Raw genomic sequence first — 24,346 nt, forward strand, 5'->3', positions numbered from 1 at the left:
TAAGATCTCACAAGCTGCTCGGCACAGACGAATTAAAAAGAAATGTCAACCTCGTGACAGCATAGGACAAATGCTTACAGTTGGTGCTTATAGTAGCTTATGGTTGGTGCCACTGCCATCTGGGGCCCAAACAAAGTGCAGACTTTGTTTAGCTTTTCTCTGGAATTCCAAATGAATTCTCTTCTCCAGTGGTTCTCAACTGAGGGTGATTCTGCAGCCCTGGGGACACGGGGCAAACATGTCTGGAGACGTTTTTGTTGTTGCAACTAGGAGAAAGACTGCTACTGGCATAAAGTGGGTGGAGGCCAGGGCGGACACTGCCGACCATCCCACAACCCGCGTGACAGCCCCCACGACAATGAATTATCCAGGCCCCGTGTCTATGTTGAGGTTAAGAAGCCACGCTCCACCTGCACCTTCTCTTAGTCTGCGGTGTCCAAATCAGCTGCGTCTGTCTCCTTAGAAGCCCTTCCAGGCCCATCCTCCCTTACTATGCCCTATGGTCTAAAACGTTGCCTTTTCTAGCTGGCCGAAGACAGTCACAAGCTCTTAAGAATTATGTTTGTGTGTTAGTCCATGAGGGCTGCTGTAACAAACACCACAAACTGGGTCACTTATACACAAGTGTGCTTCTCACAGTTCAGAGGCTGGGAGTCCAAATCGAAGTGCCAGCGTTATGGAGTGAGGTGGTCCTCTTCCGGCTTGAGACTTTCCAGCAATCCTGGGTGGCGGAAGAGGAGAGCAAGGCCCAGGGTGCCACCTTTATAAAGGCATGGGTCCCATCTGGGAAGGCTCTGCCCTCATGACTAAGTGCCTCTCAAAGGCCCCATATCCTGATAACATCACCTGGGGGGGGGGGGGTTAGATTTCAACATATTAACTTTGGGGGAACACATTCAGACCACAACAGCTTGTGATAAATGGCAGCTGCCTTTAGAAGGGCTAACAAATGGAAAGCAGGGAGTGGTGAAAAGTGCACGAGCTCTTCTTGGCACACAGCGGCTTACTCCAGACTGCAGCTCTCAGTGAATGACTCCACCACACCTACAAACTGTTTCAGACTTGCCAAACTACAAAACAGCTCATCTGGCCATCGTTTTGCTTTATTAGATTTTACTACAGTCAGACTTAGGGGCTTCCCTGGTGGCTCAGATGGTAAAGAATCTGCCTACAATGCAGGAGACTCAGGTTCAATCCCTGGGTTGGGAAGATCCCCAGGAGAAGGAAATGGCAATCCACTCCAGTATTCTTGCCTGGAAAATCCCACGCACAGAGGAGCCTGGCAAGCTACAGTCCATGGGGTCACAAAGAATCAGACACAACTGAGCAATGAACACACACAGTCAGACTTTACAGCTGAAAGCCATCTGAATGGGAGACAAGCAGCACTGGTCCACTGAAAACTGAAAAGACAATGACTTTCATATTATAAAGCTGTTTAAGAGGTTTTTCACTCTAAAAATAACTTTACAGTGTCCCTAATTCTGTAGAAAGCAGTTTAAGAGTAGAAGGGAACAGTCAATAACCACCTTCCGTTGCTGCTACAAGTAAGTGGTATAAAATATACCATATGTTTAGGAAGTGACATCTAATTAGAGCTGATGGGGGACAACTTTTTAAGGGAGGTGCAGGTCACAGTCGCAGGGCCTTGGGAGACGTCAGGAGTGACATGCATGGAGGAGGGCGTGGTGGAGCCTGGTGTAAAGGGTGGGTTGTGAAAATAATCTATTTCAGCCTTCATATTTGGGGTGGTCTTTAGGGAAAAAGTATCACATGCATTGTTAATTCTAGAATGAATGGTTCTGTGGTTTAAGTATGACTGTCTCGCCTAGTTTCAGAGAAACATGAAAGCACCTATAAAAATAAACTCCAGGAAGTGGAAGATACGTTACAAAGAGGGCTTTAAACATAATAATTAGAATTCCTGCCTTCTGAAACTAAGATAGCTTTACTGTGGAAAATACTCTGGCCTTAATTTCTGTGTTGCAGAATGCAGCCCTCCCTCAGCCCCAGGGGAATCTGGAATAGTAGTCTTGGCAAACCAAGCATCAGGAGCTTAAATGGTTAAGGAAGGTGTCTGAAAGGCAAAGTTCCAGAAGGGCACTGTACCAAGCAGAACAAACCCTTGAAAGTGAAAAATATTCTTTACTAGCCAGCCAGGATCCTTCTGCACTTGTATGTATTTCGCCCCCTGGAGCAAAAACACATTTTTTTTTTAAAGCAACCATTTCATTAAATGCCAGTCTTCTGTTTGGCGCTGTGCTAGGCACATGACATAGATTATTCATGGAGTTTTCTGCTCTGTAGTCATCATGTCTGACTCTTTTGCAACCCCATGGACTGTAGCCCACCAGGCTCCTCTCTCCCCAGGACATCTTGGGCAAGAATACTGGAGTGGGCTGCCATTTCCTTCTCCAGGGGATCTTCCTGACCCAGGGATCAGATTGAAACCACGTCTCCTGCAGCTCCGGCACTGTCAGGCATACCACTGAGCTACCACGTAAGTCCAGTTCATATAGTCACCCCAGTAATTCTATAAGTACCATTGACATACTCTACTTACATGTGAGAAAACAGGCTTGGCCACCTTGCATATTTGGTTTAACACGGACAAGCTAGAATTAAAAATCTGATGATTTGCGAGGAAACCAGAATTGAAAGAGACATGTGCACCCCAATGTTCATTGAAGCACTGTTTGAAATAGCCAAGACATGGAAGCTAAGAAAGCTGTGGTACATATACACAATGGAGTACTACTCAGCCATTAAAAAGAATACATTTGAATCAGTTCTAATGAGGTGGATGAAACTGGAGCCTATTATACAGAATGAAGTAAGTCAGAAAGAAAAACACTAATTCAGTATATTAACACATATATATGGAATTTAGAAAGATGGTAATGATGACCCTATATGCAAGACAGCAAAAGAGACACAGATGTAAAGAACAAACTTTTGGACTCTGTGGGAGAAGGCGAGGGTGGGATGATTTGAGAGAATAGAATTGAAACATGATGCACGTGAGTTTGGGTGAACTCCGGGAGTTGGTGATGGACAGGGAGGCCTGGCGTGCTGCCATTCATGGGGTCACAAAGAGTCAGACACGACTGAGTGACTGAACTGAACTGAACTGATATATATTACCATATGTGAAACAGATCGCCAGTCCAGGTTTGATGCATAAGGCAGGGTGCTCAGAGCTGGTGCACTGGGATGACCCTGGGGGATGGGATGGGGAGCAACTGAAGCGACTTAGCAGCAGCAGCAGCAGACACTAGTAACTGCTGCTAAGTCGCTTCAGTCGTGTCCGACTCTGTGCGACCCCATAGACGGAAGCCCACCAGGCTCCCCTGTCCCTGGGATTCTCCAGGCAAGAACACTGGAGTGGGTTGCCATTTCCTTCTCCAATGCATGAAAGTGAAAAGTGAAAGGGAAGTCGCTCAGTCGTGTCCGACTCTTAGTGACCCCATGGACTATAGCCTACCAGGCTCCTCCATCCATGGGATTTTCCAGGCAAGAGTACTGGAGTGGGGTGCCATTGCCTTCTCCGATACACTAGTAAAGTAATGCTCGAAATTCTCCAAGCCAGGCTTAGCAATACGCGAACCGTGAACTTCCAGATGTTCAAGCTGGTTTTAGAAAAGACAGAGGAACCAGAGATCAAATTGCCAACATCTGCTGGATCATGGAAAAAGCAAGAGAGTTCCAGAAAAACATCTATTTCTGCTTTGACTATGCCAAAGCCTTTGACTGTGTGGATCACAATAAACTGTGGAAAATTCTTCAAGAGATGGGAATACCAGACCACCTGACCTGCCTCTTGAGAAATTTGTATGCAGGTCAGGAAGCAACAGTTAGAACTGGACATGGAACAACAGACTGGTTCCAAATAGGAAAAGGAGTACATCAAAGCTGTATATTGTCACCCTGCTTATTTAACTTATATGCAGAGTACATCATGAGACACGTTGAACTGGAAGAAGCGCAAGCTGGAATCAAGACTGCCAGGAGAAGTATCAATAACCTCAGATATGCAGATGACACCACCCTTATGGCAGAAAGTGAAGAGGAACTAAAAAGCCTCTTGATGAAAGTGAAAGTGGAGAGTGAAAAAGTTGGCTTAAAGTTCAACATTCAGAAAATGAAGATCATGGCATCCGGTCCCATCACTTCATGGGAAATAGTTGGGGGAACAGTGGAAACAGTGTCAGACTTTATTTTTTTGGGTTCCAAAATCACTGCAGATGGTGACTGCAGCCATGAAATTAAAAGACGCTTACTCCTTGGAAGGAAAGTTATGACCAATCTAGATCACTTTGTCAACAAAGGTCCGTCTAGTCAAGGCTATGGTTTTTCCAGTGATCATGTATGGATGTGAGAGTCGGACTGTGAAGAAAGCTGAGCGCCGAAGAATTGATTCTCTTACAGGGGAGATGGAAACAAAAGGGTGAGTGGCTAACCAGTGGGCTGCATAGGTCACAGGAGGATGACTTGTTTCTCTAGCAGCATGGATTTCTGAGGAAGTCTCTGTGACTGAGGGGGAAAGTGGGTGAGGGAGGAAAGGGAAAGAGGCAGACAAGAAGAAGGAATGGCCTTACAGGAACAAGAGCCCTGCGATCTGCTTCAAGATTTTAGCAGGAGGTCTAACCCGCAATCAAGGCACTCCCTACTGTGTAATGGGCATCCACAAAGCTCCAGGTGCTAAGCCCACACTTCCCCCAGTGTGCTGCTAGCTTTTTCTATGTCAGATTCTATTCTAGCAGGAGCTCAAAGTGCAGCCCCAGCGCTAGTTTAGGTAAGTGGAGCCGAAAGTTTGACCTATTGCGCCACCATGTGGAAAACAAAAGTTTCTAATCGCCCATCTGCTAAACTGAACAAAGGAAAACAAGAAAAGTGTGTGGTATTTCAAATGCAACAGTACAGACACATTTCATCAAACACTATAAAAAAAATCATGGTAATATGGTATAACAAAATGAAAACAATAATTCTGTAGCAACCGAACCCACAGGTATAGAATATTACAATCTGATAAAGAATTCAAAACTGTTGTTATGAAGAGATTCAATGAGCTACAAGAAAACTCAGAACAGCAATTAAAAGAACTCAGGAGTAAAATTAATGAATAGAAGGAGTTATTTACTAAAGAGACTAAAAAAAAATGTTTTTTTAACAAAGAAACAGACAAAAATTCTGGAGCTGAAAAAGTCAATGACTCTGATAAAGAATACATTAGAGAACTTGGGAAAAGAGGCAGAAAGATAAAAAAGGAATTAGTGATCCAGAGGATAAGAACGTGGAAATGACTCTGAAGAGTAAAGACAAACTAAGATGTTTAAAAAGTAAAGAAACCCTATGAGAACTATGAGATATGATGAGAAAAACAAATAGAATAGTTGGTCCACCAGGAGAGTGAAAGAGGGAGCAGAGAGTGCATTTAGAGAAATAATAGCTGAGAATTCCCAAACCCTGGGGAAGGAACTGGAAAAACAAGTCCAAGAAACTAGTAGACCATCCTATTATCTCCATGAAAAAAAGAGCTTCCCAAGACACATTATAATGGAATTGTTGAGAATTAGTAAGAAGGAAAGAATCTTAAAGGCAGCCAGGGGAAAAAAGGAAGTAACCAACAAAGGAACTCCATTATGCTATCAGCAGGATTTCTCATCAGCAATGCTACGGGATGGTAGAAAGTGACATACATATTCAGAGTGCTGAAAGATAAAAACTGCCAGCCAAGAACACTTTATCCAGCAGTTATCCTTCACATATGAAGAACAAAGGCATTTTTCAGACAAACAAAAACTGGCGGAGTTCATCACCATGAGACCTGCCTGGCAAGAGAGGCTGAAAGGGGTTCTTCAAGTCTAAATGAAACGATGCTAATTAGTGACATAAAAGTAAATCAAAGTGTGCTATACTCTAGCAATGGTGAAAAATAAACGGAATATAGATGACATTTTAAAGTATTAATGCTTTAATTAAAATTTATTAATTCAATTTATTAAATAAACAATTCTTTAAAGTAATTAAAGATTTTTTATTTTTAAAATTTAATTAAAAATAATTCTTTAAGTTAATTAAAGAATTAATTACTCCAATCCACAAATTTCCATTTGTCTATGCCTTCTTCAGTTTCTTTCAACAGTCTTGTAGTTTTCATTCTAGAGATCTTTCACTTCGATTAAATTTATTTCTAGATATTTTTCTGTTTTTGAAGCTATTGTGAAAGGGACAGTTTTTTCAGATCTTTTGACTGTTACTGTATAAATGCATCTGACTTCTGTATGTTAATCTTGTGTCCTGCAACTTAACTGAATTTGTTTAGTTCAAACAGCTTTTTTTATTGAGTCTCTGGGATTTTCTATATTTAAAATCATAGCATATCATCTGCAAATAATGTCAATTTTATTTCTTCCTCTCAAATTTGGATGATTTTATCTCTTTGTCTTGCTTAACTGCTCCAGCTAGGACTTCCAGTACTACATTGAACAAGAGAGGTGAGAGTGATACTTGTTCCTGATCTTAGGAAAAAAGCTTTCAATTTTTCTCCACTGAGTATACTGTTGGAGAAGGAAATGGCAACCCACTCCAGTGTTCTTGCCTTGAGAATCCCAGGGATGGGGGAGCCTGGTGGGCTGCCATCTATGGGGTCGCACAGAGTCGGACACGACTGAAGCAACTTAGCAGCAGCAGCAGCATACTGTTAAAATGTTACTTGTGGATTTCTCATTTTGGTTTCCCTGAAGTATGTTCCTTCTATACCAATCTTTTGAAGGTTTTTATCATGAAAAGATGTTATATTTTGTCAAGCACGTTCTCTGAATTTATTGGTTACTCTTCGGTTTTCTCTCTCATATATATATGGCACCCCACTCCAGTACTCTTGCCTGGAAAATCCCATGGATGGAGGAGCCTGGTGGGCTGCAGTCCTGGGGTCGCTGAGTTGGACACGACTGAGCGACTTCACTTTCACTCTCATGCATTGGAGAAGGAAATGGCAACCCGCTCCAGTGTTCTTGCCTGGAGAATCCTAGGGACGGTGGAGCCTGATGGGGTGCCGTCTCTGGGGTCTCACAGAGTCGGACACAACTGAAGCGACTTAGCAGTAGCAGTGTGTGTGTATATATATATATATATATATATATATTTAATATCTGGTTTTGGAGTCACACTGAATGAGCTGTGTTAAGTCAGCAACTGCAATGCTTGCAACAGAATCCTAATGAAACTTGTCCTCAAAATAGCTGTGATTTTGAATCACTAGACAAAGCATGATTGCTATTATTTTTGGTGCCCTGAAATATGCTTTTTTTGGGTCAGACTTCAATGAGCTGAGGAGAAATGGAGGATGGGGACTCCTTTCTTTGCCAACAAGATGTTTTGATATGAGGATCCTGAAATGAATGCAGGGCTGCTGTAGATGAAAGAGGAATACAACCCTTGTTGCACCCCTAGAGGAAGTATTTCTGGGACCCAAGACCTCTAGACCATAATAGACCCTTGAGTTGAGACGACAGGAAGCACACTGTCCCCCGGCAGGTCATGGGGAGTGGAGTGAGTTTGGCCGCTCCTACTTCTGCCCCGTGGCTCACCTGCTGGGAGCAGAGCAGCACGTGCTGACTGTCGCCTGAGGCACCCAGTGCCCCAGCTGCGCTTTAAAAAGGCCATGAGTGGCCCTAGCAGTCCAGCAGCTTGAGTTGGGCGGCAGGTAACAAAATCGGTTGATCTGTTCTGCATTCACTGCAGCACCTCCTTTGCCGTAAGGCAGATGCCTTGGTCCTTTGTGATGCTATGTGGGCCCTCCGTGTGAGCTGATCAAACTCTTTGTAAGTCCTTCAGTAGTGATGCTGGTTGAGGACATGCAGCCTGGAAACAAAAGCCCATATCCAGAATACGTGTCCATTCTGTCAGGATTAATTCACTCCGCTTTCTAAAACGGAAGGGGCAAAAATTACTTGCCACAAGCGGCTGCTGGGTTCCTCAAGGGAAGGTGCCACAACGGGGGCTCAGCATTGGTTTCTGGTAGAAGGACATCTGACACAGTCAGTGGCTAAAGTAGCCTTGATGAGCAGTTGATGCTGCTGGGCCCACGTGTGGCCTCAATCCCTGGATACCCCATTCAAGCCCCACTGTACCAACCTGAGGCCAATGGCAGAAGCACAGGAACACTGCGCAGAGTCGTTCTGTCTGTATTTGGCAGTACAGCATCTCTTCAGACGATTTCTATGGCTAACATACGATTCAAAAATCTTCACATTTTCATGCTCATTCCGATATAAATCTATCCACATGCCTCCTCCCCAAGCTTCCTTACCCTGATCTTCCAATCTCTGTCCTTCTGGGGCTTTGGCTAGCCCCTGTATGCTCCCACCATAACGGGGACAGAGGCATATGGTGAGGTTAGATTGCTAGTTGGCAGTGTCAGCTTGCAAACCGTGCCCAATAATCTTTAAAAGGTTGGGTATTTTCCATTTCCCAGTGTCTGGTTAGTCAAGTAAGTCCCTTTAAAGGAAGTCGTGGGAAAATAATTTATCTGTGCCCTTGCCATGCGGTGCTGGGTTGTCCTCCTGGAGACTCGATCTTTCTGTGAATCAGTGAGTTCTGGGTCCGAGAACCGGCTCAGGATCAGAAACTGGACCACGAGTCAGGCCTTTTTATTGTGTGGTTACTCTCAACCTGATCATCCGTTTTTTATTTCTTTCGATTATGCAGATTGGGCAACGCCCTCACTGGCTGACCGTCTATCTTGTACCTACTGGAGCCCTGTTTCATTAACCATCTCTATAGCCCTCTGCGAATCAAGACCTTTGGCTGCCATTTCATTAAGATGATTAATCCAGGCCTTCCCCAGTGGCTTGGTGGTAAAGAATCCTGCCTGCCAATGCAGGAGACATGGGTTTGATTCCTGATCCAGGAAGATCCCACGTGCCACGGAGCAACTAATCCATGGGTCACAACTACCGAGTCTGTGCTCTAGAGCGCGGGAGCTGCAACTACTGAGCCCACACACCACAACTACTGAAGCCCTCGCACCCCAGAGCCTGTGCTCCACGAGAGAAACCACTGCAGAGCCCGATGCTGCAACTGCAGTAGCCCCCGCTCACCACAACTCGAGGAAGCCTGCATAGCGACGAAGACCCAGCACAGCCAAAAAAAAAGTTAATCCACTTGCCACAACCTGGAATCTATTTCAGGATCTCAACATCCCTATTGTTTTCAGGGTACCCAGCTCTTTAACGGCATTTCCTACCATCAGCCCTGGCCTTCAAAGACAGCCACGAATGAGCTCCTAAATGATGCCAGTGTCCCTACAGATGGCATATTCCTTATTGCTTTAATAAATGGAGGAACTTCCGGGCTGTCTTGCTTTACACAGTATATTCACTTTAGCTCACATGCTTCTCTAAGGTTTTTAATGTCTTCCTCCTCCTGTCAAAGAAAAGCTATGACCAACCTAGACAGCATATTAAAAAGCAGAGACATTACTTTGCCAACAAAGGTTCATCTAGTCAAGGCTAAGGTTTTTTCAGTAGTCATGTATGGATTGTGCGAGTTGGACTATAAAGGAAGCTGAGAGCCGAAGAATTGATGCTTTTGAAATGTGGTGTTGGAGAAGATTCTTGAGAGTCCCTTGGACTACAAGGAGATCCAACCAGTCCATCCTAAAGGAAATCAGTCCTGAATATTCATTGGAAGGACTGATGCTGAAGCTGAAACTCCAATACTTTGGCCACCTGATGAGAAGAACTGACTCACTGGAAAAGACCCTGATGCTAGGAAAGATTGAAGGCAGGAGGAGAAGGGGACGACAGAAGATGTGATGGTTGGATGGCATCACCGACTCAATGGACATGAGTTTGAGTAAGCTCCAGGAGTTGGTGATGGACAGGGAGGCCTGGCGTGCTGCAGTCCAAAGGTCTGCAAAGAGGTCGCAAAGAGTCGGACACGCCTGAGCGACTGAACTGAACTCTACCTGTTTGCTTGCACACTGTTATACTTCACTTAGCTGGGCCAAACCAAGTGGCTCAGCCTTTCTCCAAGCTTTCAAGAAATACCCTAGCAGTGTAACAGCACTGTCTCCCAAGGTCCTGACCAAATAGTTAAATCTTCTGTCACTGGAGAGCTTACATATAAAACTCTCTCCCTCATCCAACTCTACGTTCCTTCCGCCTTAAGCCAGAAGCCTCGTGATCCATGTCCGTATATTAATATACTCTCTTGGCTCCTCCAGGTTTACTTTGGCAAGGTTCTGCAACAACTCTGGCAGACCTAGCACTTCCCTGGCCTGATTACACTGTGTCTTGACACTAGTTATTGGCTTGGTGATCACAGCAAGGGAGGCAAGCCCTAAGGAGGATTCATCTTACCCTGCGAGGTAGATGCTTCTGCATCTTCTTCAACAAGGAGGACACGAGTGAGTGGCAGCTTAATGGGAAGAAGTGGGCTACTTCTGTAGGTCTGTATCCAAGATTTTTGTCCCTGACCTTGGCTTAGCAAACATTACAAGCCTGGAATCCCTTGAACTTTGCCTATCTTACAGCTAAGTCTGGGCCTGATGCTTAGCTTTTTCTGTCATCCAGCTGAACAAGAGATGAAAGTACTCTCATAGGCTGTTAAGAAGGCCTTCTGCTCTTCACTGTTGTTGTTCACAGTCACTCAGTCCCTCTTCTCCTCCTGCCCTCATTCTTTCCCAGCATCAGGGTCTTTTCTAATGAGTCAGCTCTTCACATTGGGTAGCCAAGTATTGGAGCTTCAGCTTCAACATTAGTCCTTCCAATGGATCAGTTCAGTTCAGTCGCTCAGTCGTGTCCAACTCTTTGTGACCCCATGAATTGCAGCACGCCAGGCCTCCCTGTCCATCACCAAGTCCCGGAGTTCACTCAAACTCAGTCCATCGAGTTGGTGATGCTATCTAGCCATCTCATTTTCTGTCGTCCCCTTCTCCTCCTGCCCCCAATCCCTCCCAGCATCAGAGTCTTTTCCAATGAGTCAACTCTTCGCATGAGGTGGCCAAAGTACTGGAGTTTCAGCTTTAGCATCATTCCTTCCAAAGAACACCCAGGACTGATCTCCTTTAGAATGGATTGGTTGGATCTCCTTGCAGTCCAAGGGACTCTCAGGAGTCTTCTCCAACACCACAGTTCAAAAGCATCAATTCTTCTGCGCTCAGCTTTCTTCACAGTCCAACTCTCACATCCATACATGACCACTGGAATATTCATTCCAATGAATATTCAGGACCAACTTCCTTTAGGATCGACTGGTTGGATCTTGCAGTCCAACAGACTCTCAAGAGTCTTCTCCAACACCACAGTTCAAAAGCATCAATTTTTCAGTGCTCAGCCTTTTTTACTGTCCAGCTCTCACATCCTATACATGACTACTGGAAAAACCATAGCTTTGACTATATAGATCTTTGTCAGCAAAGTAACATCTCTGCTTTTTAATACACTGTCTAGGTTTGTCATTGCTTTCCTTCCAAGGAGCAAGCGTCTTTTAATTTCATGGCCGCAGTCACCATCTGCAGTGATTTTGGAGCACAAGAAAATAAAGTCTATCACTGTTTCCATTGTTTCCCCATTTATTTGCCATGAAGTGATGGGACCGGATGCCATGATCTTTGTTTTTTTGAACACTGAGTTTTAAGCCACTTTTGTCACTCTCCTCTTTCACCTTCATCAAGAGGCTCTTTACTTCCTCTTTGTTTAAGGGTGGTGTCATCTCCATCTCTGAGGTTATTGGTATTTCTCCCTGCAATTTTGATTCCAGCTTGTGCTTCATCCACCCCAGCATTTCACATGATGTACTCCACATATAAGTTAAATAAGTGGGGTGACAATATACAGCTTTGACATACTTCTTTCCCAGTTTTGAACCTGCTCTTAATACATAGCCTTTAATTAGTAATTAATCACACTCAGCATTTCTCTAATGGATTGATGGCCTGGAATAACAGTCATCCAATTCCATGCTCTTCATAATTATTAGTTCTCATGCATTTCTCAAAGGCCTGAGACACTGTCCCTACCAGGGCATTCCAAGTTCACCATCAGCGCCAGTTTCAACAATTACACTGCTGTGGCATACTACTGGTGAACCACACTCCACTTGCTGTCAGTAACAGGTCTTTTAACGCCAGCCTGTCAGGAGGCAGTCAAGTTTCAAAATCTCATTTTAGAATGTGCTTCCTCAGATCATTCTAGGCTATAATTTGCTGAAAATCAGACTGAGATAGAGATTTGTACGCAAGTCAATCACTGGGATCAAAGCCTGAAGTCTCAAGGAAGTAGGATGAGCCAGAGGAAGAGTTAAATGGCAGTGCAGTCCCGACAAAGGCTGGAGCTGATCCCATGAGCAGCGCTGGAGCTGGGGCTGTCTGGCCTTAGCCACATGGACTGCGTTTTTATAACTTGGCTGGAGGATGTCTTGTCACGACTTGAGGTGAAGAAGCTCCCTACAGCTGGTGGCAATCCTCAGCAACGCAGCCGAGTGCCCTCAGCCACCAATGTGGCCAGCAACTGAGGAAGTGCGTGCTCCAGGCCTGCAGAAGGCACGCCAAGGTGCCCGCTTCTGGCACTGAGGCACTCTCTCCCTGGCTCTACCTCACCGACCCCCTGCACAGCCCCCTCGGAACTCTAAAATATCACAGATACCAGGATTAAAGAAAACAAGTTAATTTTGGAGGTGGACAGGACAGGTCTTTTTGTCTTGAGTGGTATTAAGAGTTTTAAAGTTGCCCTTTGGGTTCAGGCTTCCCAGGTGGTTTAGTGGTGAAGAATCTTTCTGCCAAAGTAGGAGACACAGGAGATGCAGGAGACAGCATCTTTGACCTCTGGGTTAGGAAGATCCCCTGGAGGGGGAAACGGCAACTCACTCTGGTATTCTTGCCTGGGAAATTCCACGGACAGAGGAGCCTGATGGGCTACAGTCCGTGGGGTTGCAGAGTTGGACACGACTTAGTGTCTGAGCAATGCACGCATGCCACCAACTCATCACATAGTTCAATTTATTTGCTTTGCTTTTAATTTTTAGGGGTTTAAAATTTTAAGTTTGATTACTAACTACATAAAACATTTACATGGTTTCAAAACAAGATACACTTCAAGAAGTCCAGGCCTCTGCTGTTTCTCCTTCTCACTATGTGTGTGTGCGCGTGTGCGTGCGTGTGTGTGTGCGTCCTTTCATTTAAAAGTACACACACACCACTCATTCTCCCTTTTTCTTGGGTAACTGATAACATACTGTGATGGTTAATTTTATGTGTCAACTTAATTGGGCCATGGGGTTTCCCAGACATTTGGTCACATTCTGGGTATTTCTGTGAGGGTGTTTTTGGTTGAGATTAACATTTAAATCAGTAAACTGAGGGAAGTATATTGCCCTCCCTTGTGTGAATGGACCTCACCCAAACAGCTGAAAGCATGAGTAGAACTTAAAAGGCTGATCCTTTTCATTGCTCCTGTCGGACTGCCTTCAAGCTAGGACATCAACCTTCTTTTCCTTGGCTTCTCATTTAAAAAAATGATCACCAACATGATGATTTTATTTAAAAATATTTATCATAAGGAACAGGCCCACATGAGTCCCATTCATTATAAGTTCCAAGGTCTGCAGGGTGAGTTGATAAGCTGGAGACCCAGAAAGCCTAAGGTGGCGCTCCGGTCTGAACGCTGGCAAGATTGAGACCCAGGATGAACCCTTGTTTTATTTCAACTCTGAAGGCAGAAAAAAGCCAATGTCCCAGTCTGAAGGCAGTAAACAGGAGGAATTAAAAGAGGAATTCATGCTTTCAACTGATTGGTAAGGCCTGTTCACATTAGGGAGTGCAACATGCTTTACTCAGTCTACTGATACAATGTGAACCTGTCACACACACACACTCACATCCTACTGGTTCCAGAGAACCCTAACTAACACACATGCCACAGATATATCTAGATTTTTCTCACTTAACATTATATTCTAGGAATCAATTTTATCAGTGTTTAGCACTAGAGACAGAGAAGGCAATGGCACCCCACTCCACTACTCTTGCCTGGAAAATCCCATGGATGGAGGAGCCTGGTAGGCTGCAGTCCATGGGGTCGCTGAGGGTCGGACACGACTGAGCGACTTCACTTTCACTTTTCACTTTCATGCATTGGAGAAGGCAATGGCAACCCACTCCAGTGTTCTTGCCTGGAGAATCCCTGCTGTCTATGGGGTCGCACAGAGTCGGACACGACTGACGTGACTTAGCCAGCAGTAGCAGCACTAGAGAGGGATATCTCATTGTGATAACTCCATAAGACTCATAATGTGGATGCAATCCAACTTCTCAACCAGTCTCCTTATAAAGGACATTTGGGTCACTCCAGCCTTTTGCTATTAAAACTAGTATGACAGTTACCATTATTTATTCAACCATTTCCCAATGGTAGGTGGGCACCGAGGATATTTCCACTTTATTATTTTGCTTTAAAAAGGCGATGAAATAATTACCTTTGTATATAAAGATATCCAGGAATGCTACGAGAATAGAGAGTCTCCAAAGTGAGTCACAGGGTATGTATGATATGTGTATTTTTAAGTTTTAAAAATTTTCACAGAACTTGGCATATATTTTTTTTTAAGTTACAGTAAATTACATTCCCACCAGCAATATATGACAGTTTTCATTCGTCACATCCTCTCCAGCACTGGGTATTGTCACCCCTCCTAATTCTTGCTAGTATGACAGAAGTGGAAGTGAAAGTGAAAGTGTTAGTCACTCAGTCGTGTCCAGCTCTTTGCGACCCCATGGACTGTGGCTGCCAGGCTCCTCTGCCCATGGGATTCTCCAGGCAAGAATACTGGAGTGGGTTGCCATTCCCTTCTCCAGGGGATCTTCCCGATCTAGGGATCGAACTCAGGCCTCCTAGATCACAGGCAGATTCTTTACTGTTTGAGCCACCAGGGAAATCCATGACAGGTGAAAGTAAAATCTAATTGTTCTTTAAACTTGCATTCCTAGGTTACTAGTGAGATTAAGCATTTTTACATATTAAGTGATCACTGAGATTTTGTTTTCTATGACTTGCTTATTTTTGTCATTTGCACATGACTGGGTTTCTTTCTCGTATTAGAATATAGTGAGAGATAAAACCCTTTCCACTATTTAGGTTAAAGCATAATCTGGCCTGGAAGTTTCCCTAATTTTGGTACATTCTAACCAAACAAAAAATTTTTCCATAATTCACACCTCTCCCCCAGAAAAATGAAAACGAGAAAACATACATATTGCCAGGCACTCTTGTGTGGTACTGTATATAGCTCCATTAGGACAGGGACTTAACCTGGCACATTTGTCAAATGACTGAAGAGCAGGGACTTCCTTGCATGTTCTGCTTTGCATAACTTTCTTCAAGGACTTTGATACACTTCTGAACTGATGGAAATCCCAATAATCACAGACTGAGAAGGGGCTTAGAGTCAGATTAATTTTATTCAAAAAAAAATAGTGACTTTTCTTATACCCCAGACCTTGGAGTAAAATTCACACATGTCACAGATCTAAGGAAATGTTTCAAAAAAGAACATTTGGGGAGAGAGGACTATAACTACAGGGAAAACCTTAGTCTAACTGGAAGAGGAACCTCACTCATGGATCACAAGATAAGACTAAATATGAAAATGTGGGCAAATTATGTGATACACTGCTCTTGACTTGTGAAATAATTTAATTTTACAATGAGCTTCTGAATGTTAAAAATATAAATTAAATAAACCAACATTAACAGCTGCTTAACAGTGATAAAATATACTTTTATTTTTTTGTTGAGTCAGAGGGTCGTAAAAAAAATTATTGCTAAAGTAGATATCAGGCAAACAGAACGGTGCTTTATAAGTCCGGTTACCTTGGAGTTTATTTAAACTAAGAGAATAGGTCATAATGTTTTCATGCAATACATACTTCGTTCTTTAAATAACAATTGTGACAAATAACAGAAATTATTAAGGAATGTTGCACTTGTGATCCATACAAAACACCAACATTTTGGGTTGTACACAATTTAAAGAAAAGTCCTGAACACTTTTCGAAATACTGTAATAGCCAATACATACAGGCATGCCTTAGGTGGCCACAGGAATGCAGTTTAAAAAATAAAGAAAAAAAAAATCACACTGGAACTATTTAATTTCTTCAAAACCACTGAGCAAGAAAAGCAACATTGAACTTCCATACTGATTTTATATAATGTCTATACAGTACCTTGACTTAAATCCAAGAGTAAAAGTTAAGACTCTCCTCCTTTATTTTTGGTAAACAACTGCATGGTAAACTTAGATGACTTTTCCCCTGGATTTTACCTGGGAGTGGCCTTTTTAATTTTTTATTTAAAAGAGGGCAGGTTTGGCACTTTTATACTGATGTCACCAATGTTAATATTTCTTGGGATCTCAGGAAGATTCATATTCTTTACAGCTGATACAGCACGGGCTGGAGCTCCTGCTAAGCCAGCCTGTATACAGAAGCAAATAAAAGAAAAAGAAAATGAACAACTCAGGTGTAGCTCATCAAAACACACTACAACTGGAGGACAATGGTAAAAGATTTTCATATAACAAGCTTAGAGACCAGATGGTAGTTTGAATTGGTATGGAATGGTTACTTTGAAATACTAATCTATAAAGAGAAAACAGTTGACACATTAAAAAATACAGTGAGTACATGCAATGATAACAATGTAAAGATTTAAATACAAATTAACTTGTACTATGGAAACATCACACAAAATATTTAAATTGCATAGCTAGATCTTCACCTTTATCTTGATTTAACTGACTTATGATATAAACATGAAGCATACTTTACATTACTTTCCTTATTAGACACCTCTTGCAACAACTGTGATAGATTTTGGGTTTTTGCTTTTAAACTGTCATTTATTATTAACATATGCTGTGAAATAAAAATTAAAAGTAATAAATCATGTTTAGTTACTTAGGGCTAAACCCTTAAAACATTTCAATACAATAAAGCTTTTTAAAATATGTTTTACAACTGTAGAGGTTCTTCTAAACTTTTCTAGGAAAGTTCCAGAACATTAAAAAACAAAATCAGGCTTTTAAAGTGAAGCCTCAATCCAAAGAGAATGGTTCTGTCAAAAAATGAAACTCTAAGAGGATCAATCCAACCCTTCAATGCATTAGTAAAAATATAATGATTAAAAATATTTTGTCATATAAAGTAGATTCAACATATGTTCAGTTTATAATATATAAATTTGGAGAAAGAAATAGCTTAAATGCAAAAGGTAGGATATATATGAATACATGAATTTAACAATTTCTTATGCCATTAATGTGTACAATATCTGGCTTTCATCTTAGAAGGACAATTTATAATTTGTGAAAAATTCTGAGAGAAATTTTGAGAGAAAACATGCTTAAAATTATAAGAAAAATGCATATACATCACTTTTCTCAAAAAACTACATCAATCGTCATTATGTTTTTAAGGTTTAATTTATATATTAATTAGATTTCATCAATTTTTATTCAGTTTATATAAAAAAGTCAACAAACATATGGGAATTCAGTACCATACATTATCTTGCACAAAAGCAATTAAGTAATAAAAACAAATCTTCCACTTTGCTTAGATTTCATATATGAGACAGTGTCCATGTTATTAGAAAGATGAGTTTTAATGTCCCTTTTTGTAATTTAGTTTGCTTTTTCTCTTATGTAATCCTACCTCTTTTGTTAATTAAAAAATAGTAATAATAAAGCTGTTACCTGAGAAAAATCTTGACTGATACAAAATAGGCCAGTGTAAACTATTAGCTGAATAAAGGATACAAACATTGTTAAGCAATGAAATAAAAGCCATGGATTATCAAGTCAGAATTGGAAATAAAAGAAAAATCAGCAAAATAGTATTAATAATATATATGGTCCACACAGGCAATGATAAGGGTGATATGGATGAAAAACTCCATACCCAATTAAAGACTAAACAGGGCCGGAGAATTCAATTTTTATAATTTAATGGAGGTTAGTTGTTTTTGATGTATAACTAAAAATTTGATTGACCTCTACATTTATACCTACCTGAAATAATGCAGTTTTTGTTATACCCCACTTCTCTCCAACTGCCCCCCAAAAGATGTTGGAGATACAGATGAATATTATTTGGGCTTCCCAGGTGGCGTTAGTGGTAAAGAACCCGTCTGCCAATGCAAGAGACATGGGTTTGATCCCTGGATCGGGAAGATCCCCTGGAGGAGGGCATGGCAACCCACTCCGGTATTCTTGCCTGGAGGATCCCATGGACACAGGAGCCTGGCGGGCTACAGTCCACAGAGTCGCAAAGAGTTAGACACAACTGAAGCGACTTAGCACACATGCCAACTTGGTATTTTCAAGTTCAGTGTTTAGCTACCAAAATTTAGAATGGTTTAGAATCAGAAAAGACTCTAATTCAAAGAGCTTTTACCATGTTGTAGGCTTTCTTCCTTTTACTAGCAAGTATGTTGTTTTCTGAGGGAACAAAAATTATTTAACAAAATTACAGACAACCTGGAAATAGTTATCATTTTTCCAGGTAAAAAGGTTTTATATTTTTTTCTAATTAAATAAGCAACTTGCTCCTATTTCTACTCTGGAATTTATATACCAGGTGCTAGTTATGAGTAGGCTATAGGAAAGCACTGACAAAGTATTTAAGTATAAATACTTTAAAAGGCATGAATTATTAGAGGATTTTTATTATTGAGAAAAAGAGAGAGAACAGGTAGGGGTACATGTGTGTGTTATGTGTCCATCTGTTTTACTGGATGCTATGCTTAACATTTATAAGTAGTAAAAATACATTTTTGCAGTATTAAATGTCATTGTCAAGAAGCTTTCTTTCCCCATAATACCCTGTATCATAAGCAGAAAAACTAGAGAATAAAATTGCATCCTGTTAAATTTTATTAGATTAAGTCGTTTCTTTGTGACCACAGACGGTGTTGACTGCTGGCTGCTAATAAGAATACATAAAGTCAATATAGCAATTGATTTAAATAGCATATATGTGCCAAATTCATATTATGTAAAACCAAAAATTTTCTAGGTCAACAAACTACAATTCCTCTAAACATAAGCAGCAAGCCATAGACATGCAAAGGGTGGTAACTACTCAGAACACGCAAATGAATTTAGAGAATCAAATTATTTCTCAAGCATGTTCAATACTTCTGTGTAGTATGTCACAAATTTAAATGATAGAAAACTTAAAAATTATAATGTGTACTTCAATTAAGTTTTAATTAAACTAACATTTTAAGAAATCAGATTCTGTAGAATATAAAATGGAAAGAAAAACATGAGAAGGACTGTTGATCAGTAAGTAGACGCTTAAATGAGCTGTTAATGTTAATGTACAAAAATTCAGACTTTAAAAAATAATAGACTTCATGTCACTCAGATAGTTAACACCAGAACTGCTATAAACACATTTCAGTTTCAGACTTCCATGAACGTGAAGTCTGAAACATTTTTATTAAAGAATAAAATGTAAAAGAGGTAATCTGCCATTAGAAAATCAGTTTGCCAACAAAAAGGTATAAAGGAATTTTCATCTGAGTTGAGCTTTTTTTAGATAGACTCAAAACAAGATAACATTTACTAACACAATTTTTTAACACTGAAATTTACAGAAATTAAGTTTACCTGTCTTGTTAGTAGTATGTACAGTTTAAAATGTAAAAATAAGATACTTCTGACAGTACAACATAGTTCTTATAGATTTAAGATTACACAGTTGACATAAAGCAGAAATAAAAAGAATGAAACCCTACTGGAGAAATAACTTGTTTCCATCTAAGCTGTTATACTCGAGCACCACCATGGCAGGTAAACTGCAGCAACTTCACTAACAAAAACAAATACATGAATCCAAAGCAGTTAAGAGTATGAGTCGGATGAAGAATGAAGTACAGTATATAAAAGAATGATCATGTTTTCTCTCCCATGAGATTAAACAAATTAACAGAATTAAGAGAAAGAAAACAAAATGAAGTCTGCAAGTATACCAAAATGAGGCCAAACAGATAGGAGACTTATACAGACATACTCTCAGAAATTTCAAGCACTTGAATCACAAAGATAGTAATGGATGGATATGATTCGTTTTTGATTTTTTTTTAATTGCCAGACCCAAAAATAAACAAAATGTGTGCAAGCAAAACTGAAAAAGCAGCATTATAAAATATATTTCATTCAAAGACTCTGAAGGCTCCCTTTTCCTCATGCAATAAGCAATTAGCTTTCTCCAAGGGAAAAGGAAGGAACCTAGATATTGACTTCATCTAACACATAAAACATTCTACCATCTTAAAATATTTTTTCAAGCTTGAAATAGACCATAATAAGATGGTAGTTGGAATAATTTTTACATACTAAAACCTGTACCCACCCATCCTGCTGGAAGTTGCTATATGCACAATTCATAATTTTGACCTAACAGCAAAGTGAAAGAACATCAACATTAATAAACACAGTATTAAATGGTTTCAGACTCAAAATCATTAACAAAATAATGGCAGGTTTTGAAAGCATGTTTTGAGCAGAATGGAAAATGTCAATATTTTAATTTCTGATTTTAAGGCAGAATAACTTTTAAACTGGGGACAGGCTTGCTCTTTGCTTTAAAGGCAGTGTTTTAAAACTGCAATTATAAACAGATTAGAAATGCTGCTGACAGTCCTCTAGTGAGCAAGAACGATGGCACTTTATGAAAATTTTTATCAAAATGAGAATATTTAAAAATTGTAAACCTTTCAGGTCTAGTAATTTTATGTAATCTTAAATTATAGTTTTAATTTCTAGCATAGGATTTACCTGTGTGAAATAAATATAGCAGACTGACGTCATTTATGGATTTAAGATAGGGATTTACCTGTGTGAAATAAATATAGCAGGCTGATGTCATTTATGGATTTAATATAAATAGTTTTGACCATGACATGTGACCTCCAAGGTCTTCACCATAATTCTGAACGGGAGAGTAACTGGGCATGTCAAGGTAGAGGGGCAGAACCAACCCACAAGCTGACTTTCTAACATCTATATCTGAGGGCCACTTCCCTTGTTCTCTATTCTTTGAAAATAGATACTTGATTAAAAAAAAAAGCAAATCAGTAGTTTTAATGATAGACGTTATAAGACCCAAGTTACTGATGGTTCTATGCTAGAAAAAACAATTTAACATAAATTAAAGACTGGAATGTAGAAACTGGCAGTGATTTGAGATTAATGGAATAAATGAGACCGATTATGCATTTTCTGTCCATGGGATACAATAATACAGATCTGGGGTTCAAAAATGTGTCCCCAGCTTCACAAGACAAGGCCCACAAGCTCAGGATAAGAAATTATAAAACCACCTGTATGGTGCTGCTTTCTAAACATATCCAGAAAGTAACAATCTAGTGTCTAAAAAACACTGCCAGATTCTCAGTGGCATTTTTCTAATTACTATAAGTGGCTAACCTAAGTTTATATATTTTTCCCTGCATGAGACTCAAGAAAGCATTTTCATTTGAAATTTTAAATGGAGGTATGTAAACATTTTCATTTTTCCTGAAATGGCTCTGTACAAAAAGTTGTTCGTTATCATCTCTACATGGATATGATTAGCAGTAATTCACACAGGTAACTTGTGGTGTGAAAAATTCACAGGAAATAGCAGAGAAAATTTAGTTTTGTAGGGCTAGGAGTCTATTTAAAACATTTTCAACTTTTGCCAATATGCTTTGCAAAAATTTTCAAGGTTTACAATATCTTATTGAGTCATATTATGATATATTTAGATATCAGAAGCTTGCTACAGTAGAAATCCATTTTAGTTTGGTCAATATATTTAATTCCATGTTTTAGAGCATTTAGTTCAGTTTTAGAAAATTTCTGATTTTACTTTGCTGGCCACTTTCAATATTCATCTGTCAGTCAAAACTGTAAAAGCAATTCTGTTAAGACTTTGGAACTGAAAACCATTAAGTGGGAGGAAAGGGACTATTTAACAATCACTATTCTAAGCCTTTGTGGGTTCCCACTTTGTATCCAAATCTCTAAAGGTTCAGCTTTTGGTTTTTAAATTCAGAGCTTCTAAAACCCAGCAGGCAATTTTATGTTATTAACAGAATCCTAATTTAGAAAGATGAGGGAAAAGTATCTGTGAGAGTTAAATTAAGATTGGTTCTGCCATACGGTGCTCAAAATAAACTCTATATGCACAAAGTAAATTGTCATTTCTAGAAATGTAATTAGTCAGTTAAATGACAATGTTTTTAAAAAAAGAACAAAAAATTTAAACTTTCCTTCACAATGCAGGCAGACAAAACAGAACAAAGATGACATCAATGATATACTAATAAAATACACTAAGTCCAATAAAAGATGAGTAACTACAGGGAGAAACGAGAATGGAAAATAGCTACAGGGACTATATGGGCTCATTAACACAAAGAATTTTTGAGTCTGGCCTAAATAATTAATTGCCTTTGACATCATTTTGCTTTCCCTTTGTTAAAGTACATTTTTCTCAAAGTCAGCAATACCTTGTCTACCTGTCCTGTCTGGGAGATTGAAAGATAAAGGTCTGTAAGAGAGAAGAATGGAAAGAGCTAGAAAGATCAGGATGTTCGGAAAAAAGAGGACTGACTTTTAAAAAGTAGTGACTAAATTCAGACCCATTTATTCATCTTGAAAATCACATGAAATACATATCTTCCCAGCCCCACCCCTCCACCTCCACCTCCACACCCAGGGAGTCTTTCCACACCTAGGCAGATCCTGAGTGCCTCTTCCAGATCCCCAAGTCCCAACAACCTCCCAGCTTAAACCCTCCTTTCCCAAGATCCCAACCTTTTAGTAAACCACTTATCTATTAAAGCAGGAGAGAGGAAAATCTATTCAGAGCATTATCTTTGATTCTCATCTTTTAAAAGATCTGAGTCATCTTTGCTTCTACTTGTCTAGGTAATTAAACTGGCTCACTTTTGACTGTTACTGGAAATACACTACTTTTAAAATAATGAAATCTTTTTATTTCCGACAAAGTTAAAGGGATCTTGAAACATCCATGTTGTATTTTAAAAGCTGTACCGTAACTACATCCAGGCTTTTTAAAAGACACATGATATTCTAGACAATAGTCAATTTTTAGAATATGATAAATAAGTCTTTTCATCAATCATGGCTTTCTGAACTTTAAGATTTTCTTTGGAAATTTTTGCTTAACATAATACATTTTAAAATTTTGTAAGAGTAAGATTAATAAAAGCTTACAGTTTGCTCACAAATAATTTTGGATTATTCTGTAGTCATATATTTGGTAGATATAACCAACTTAAATAATATGGAAATGAAACCCATATGAAAATCTTTAACATTTCCCTGTGTCTGGAATAAAGCTGGCAGCCTTCCAAACACATTTAACATATACGAAAATTACTGGAAAATTACACAAAGTCAATGTTGCTTCAACACAATTTCTTAAAATGTGATCAGAACGAAATTATGGCTTCACTATGACTCAAAATTCTATCTTGTGAGTAAAATATTAGCAGACACCACATATAGGGAAATGCTTGATAAACACATAACATTAGTTTATCCCATCAGATTTAAAACATATTTCTCTGTAAAGAAGAAAAAGAAAACTAATTTGGCAATAGACAACAATTGATTATACATGTTAAAAAATGATCAGTGGATGGAAAACCGAAGTATTCATTTCCTAGGATTCAAAACCAGTTTAAATAGCACTGTTTCGGTGAAAGGACATTGTAAAAGTTGTAATATTCTTATAACTATTTCCACTGAAAACATCAATTCTGTATTTTACTGCTCTTTATAGGTAAGAAAAATTGGCTTATTAACAAAATTTTACTGGACAATCAAAAAGCAAATATCCATTATGGAATAAATTAATTATAGGTCTCTCATGACTTCTATCAATATTACAGATAGCAAACTAAGGAGGAAAAGGGGTGAAGGGCACCACCGATGGAAAGGAACTAAATACCTGGCAAGGCGGAAATTCCACACAAGAGGTTGATGTGTTTTTACAGATGATTACACAGAATTTATAAATTACCACCTATCCACTCATTTTGGACTAGTTATTAAGGGACTGTATCACTGTCTGTGTCTTAGCATTTAAAATCTATATCCATACAGTTTTGCAAAGCAAAGTTTAAGATTACACAAATTATCATTTTAAGACCTTAAAAACTATAGCTTATAGTAAATCTTTTGCCATACTGAAAAATCCATTGCAAGCCAACTCTAAATATTCTGAGCCCTTTTCCTTGTCCTAAAATGAAATTTT

The 24,346-nt window shown here is 39.8% G+C and overlaps 1 protein-coding gene across 4 annotated transcripts in view; it reads right to left on the minus strand.

Annotated features, from left to right (window-relative positions):
• Positions 1-15,765: 15,765 nt before the first annotated feature.
• Positions 15,766-24,346, minus strand: part of AP3S1 (adaptor related protein complex 3 subunit sigma 1) — a 74,593-nt gene continuing 66,012 nt past the window's right edge. For 2 of the 4 annotated variants that reach the window (XM_044925498.2, XM_044925497.2), the window contains one exon: positions 15,766-16,484. In XM_044925498.2, the coding sequence (XP_044781433.1) occupies positions 16,356-16,484 (129 nt within the window). In that variant the 3' untranslated portion in view covers positions 15,766-16,355. Of the gene's footprint in view, positions 16,485-17,763; positions 17,812-22,571; positions 22,613-24,346 lie in introns of all 4 variants that reach the window. The other 2 variants (XR_006543093.2, XM_006047260.4) reach the window with 2 other exon arrangements.

Source organism: Bubalus bubalis, chromosome 11, assembly GCF_019923935.1.
Source record: "Bubalus bubalis isolate 160015118507 breed Murrah chromosome 11, NDDB_SH_1, whole genome shotgun sequence".
Taxonomy (NCBI): domain Eukaryota; kingdom Metazoa; phylum Chordata; class Mammalia; order Artiodactyla; family Bovidae; genus Bubalus; species Bubalus bubalis.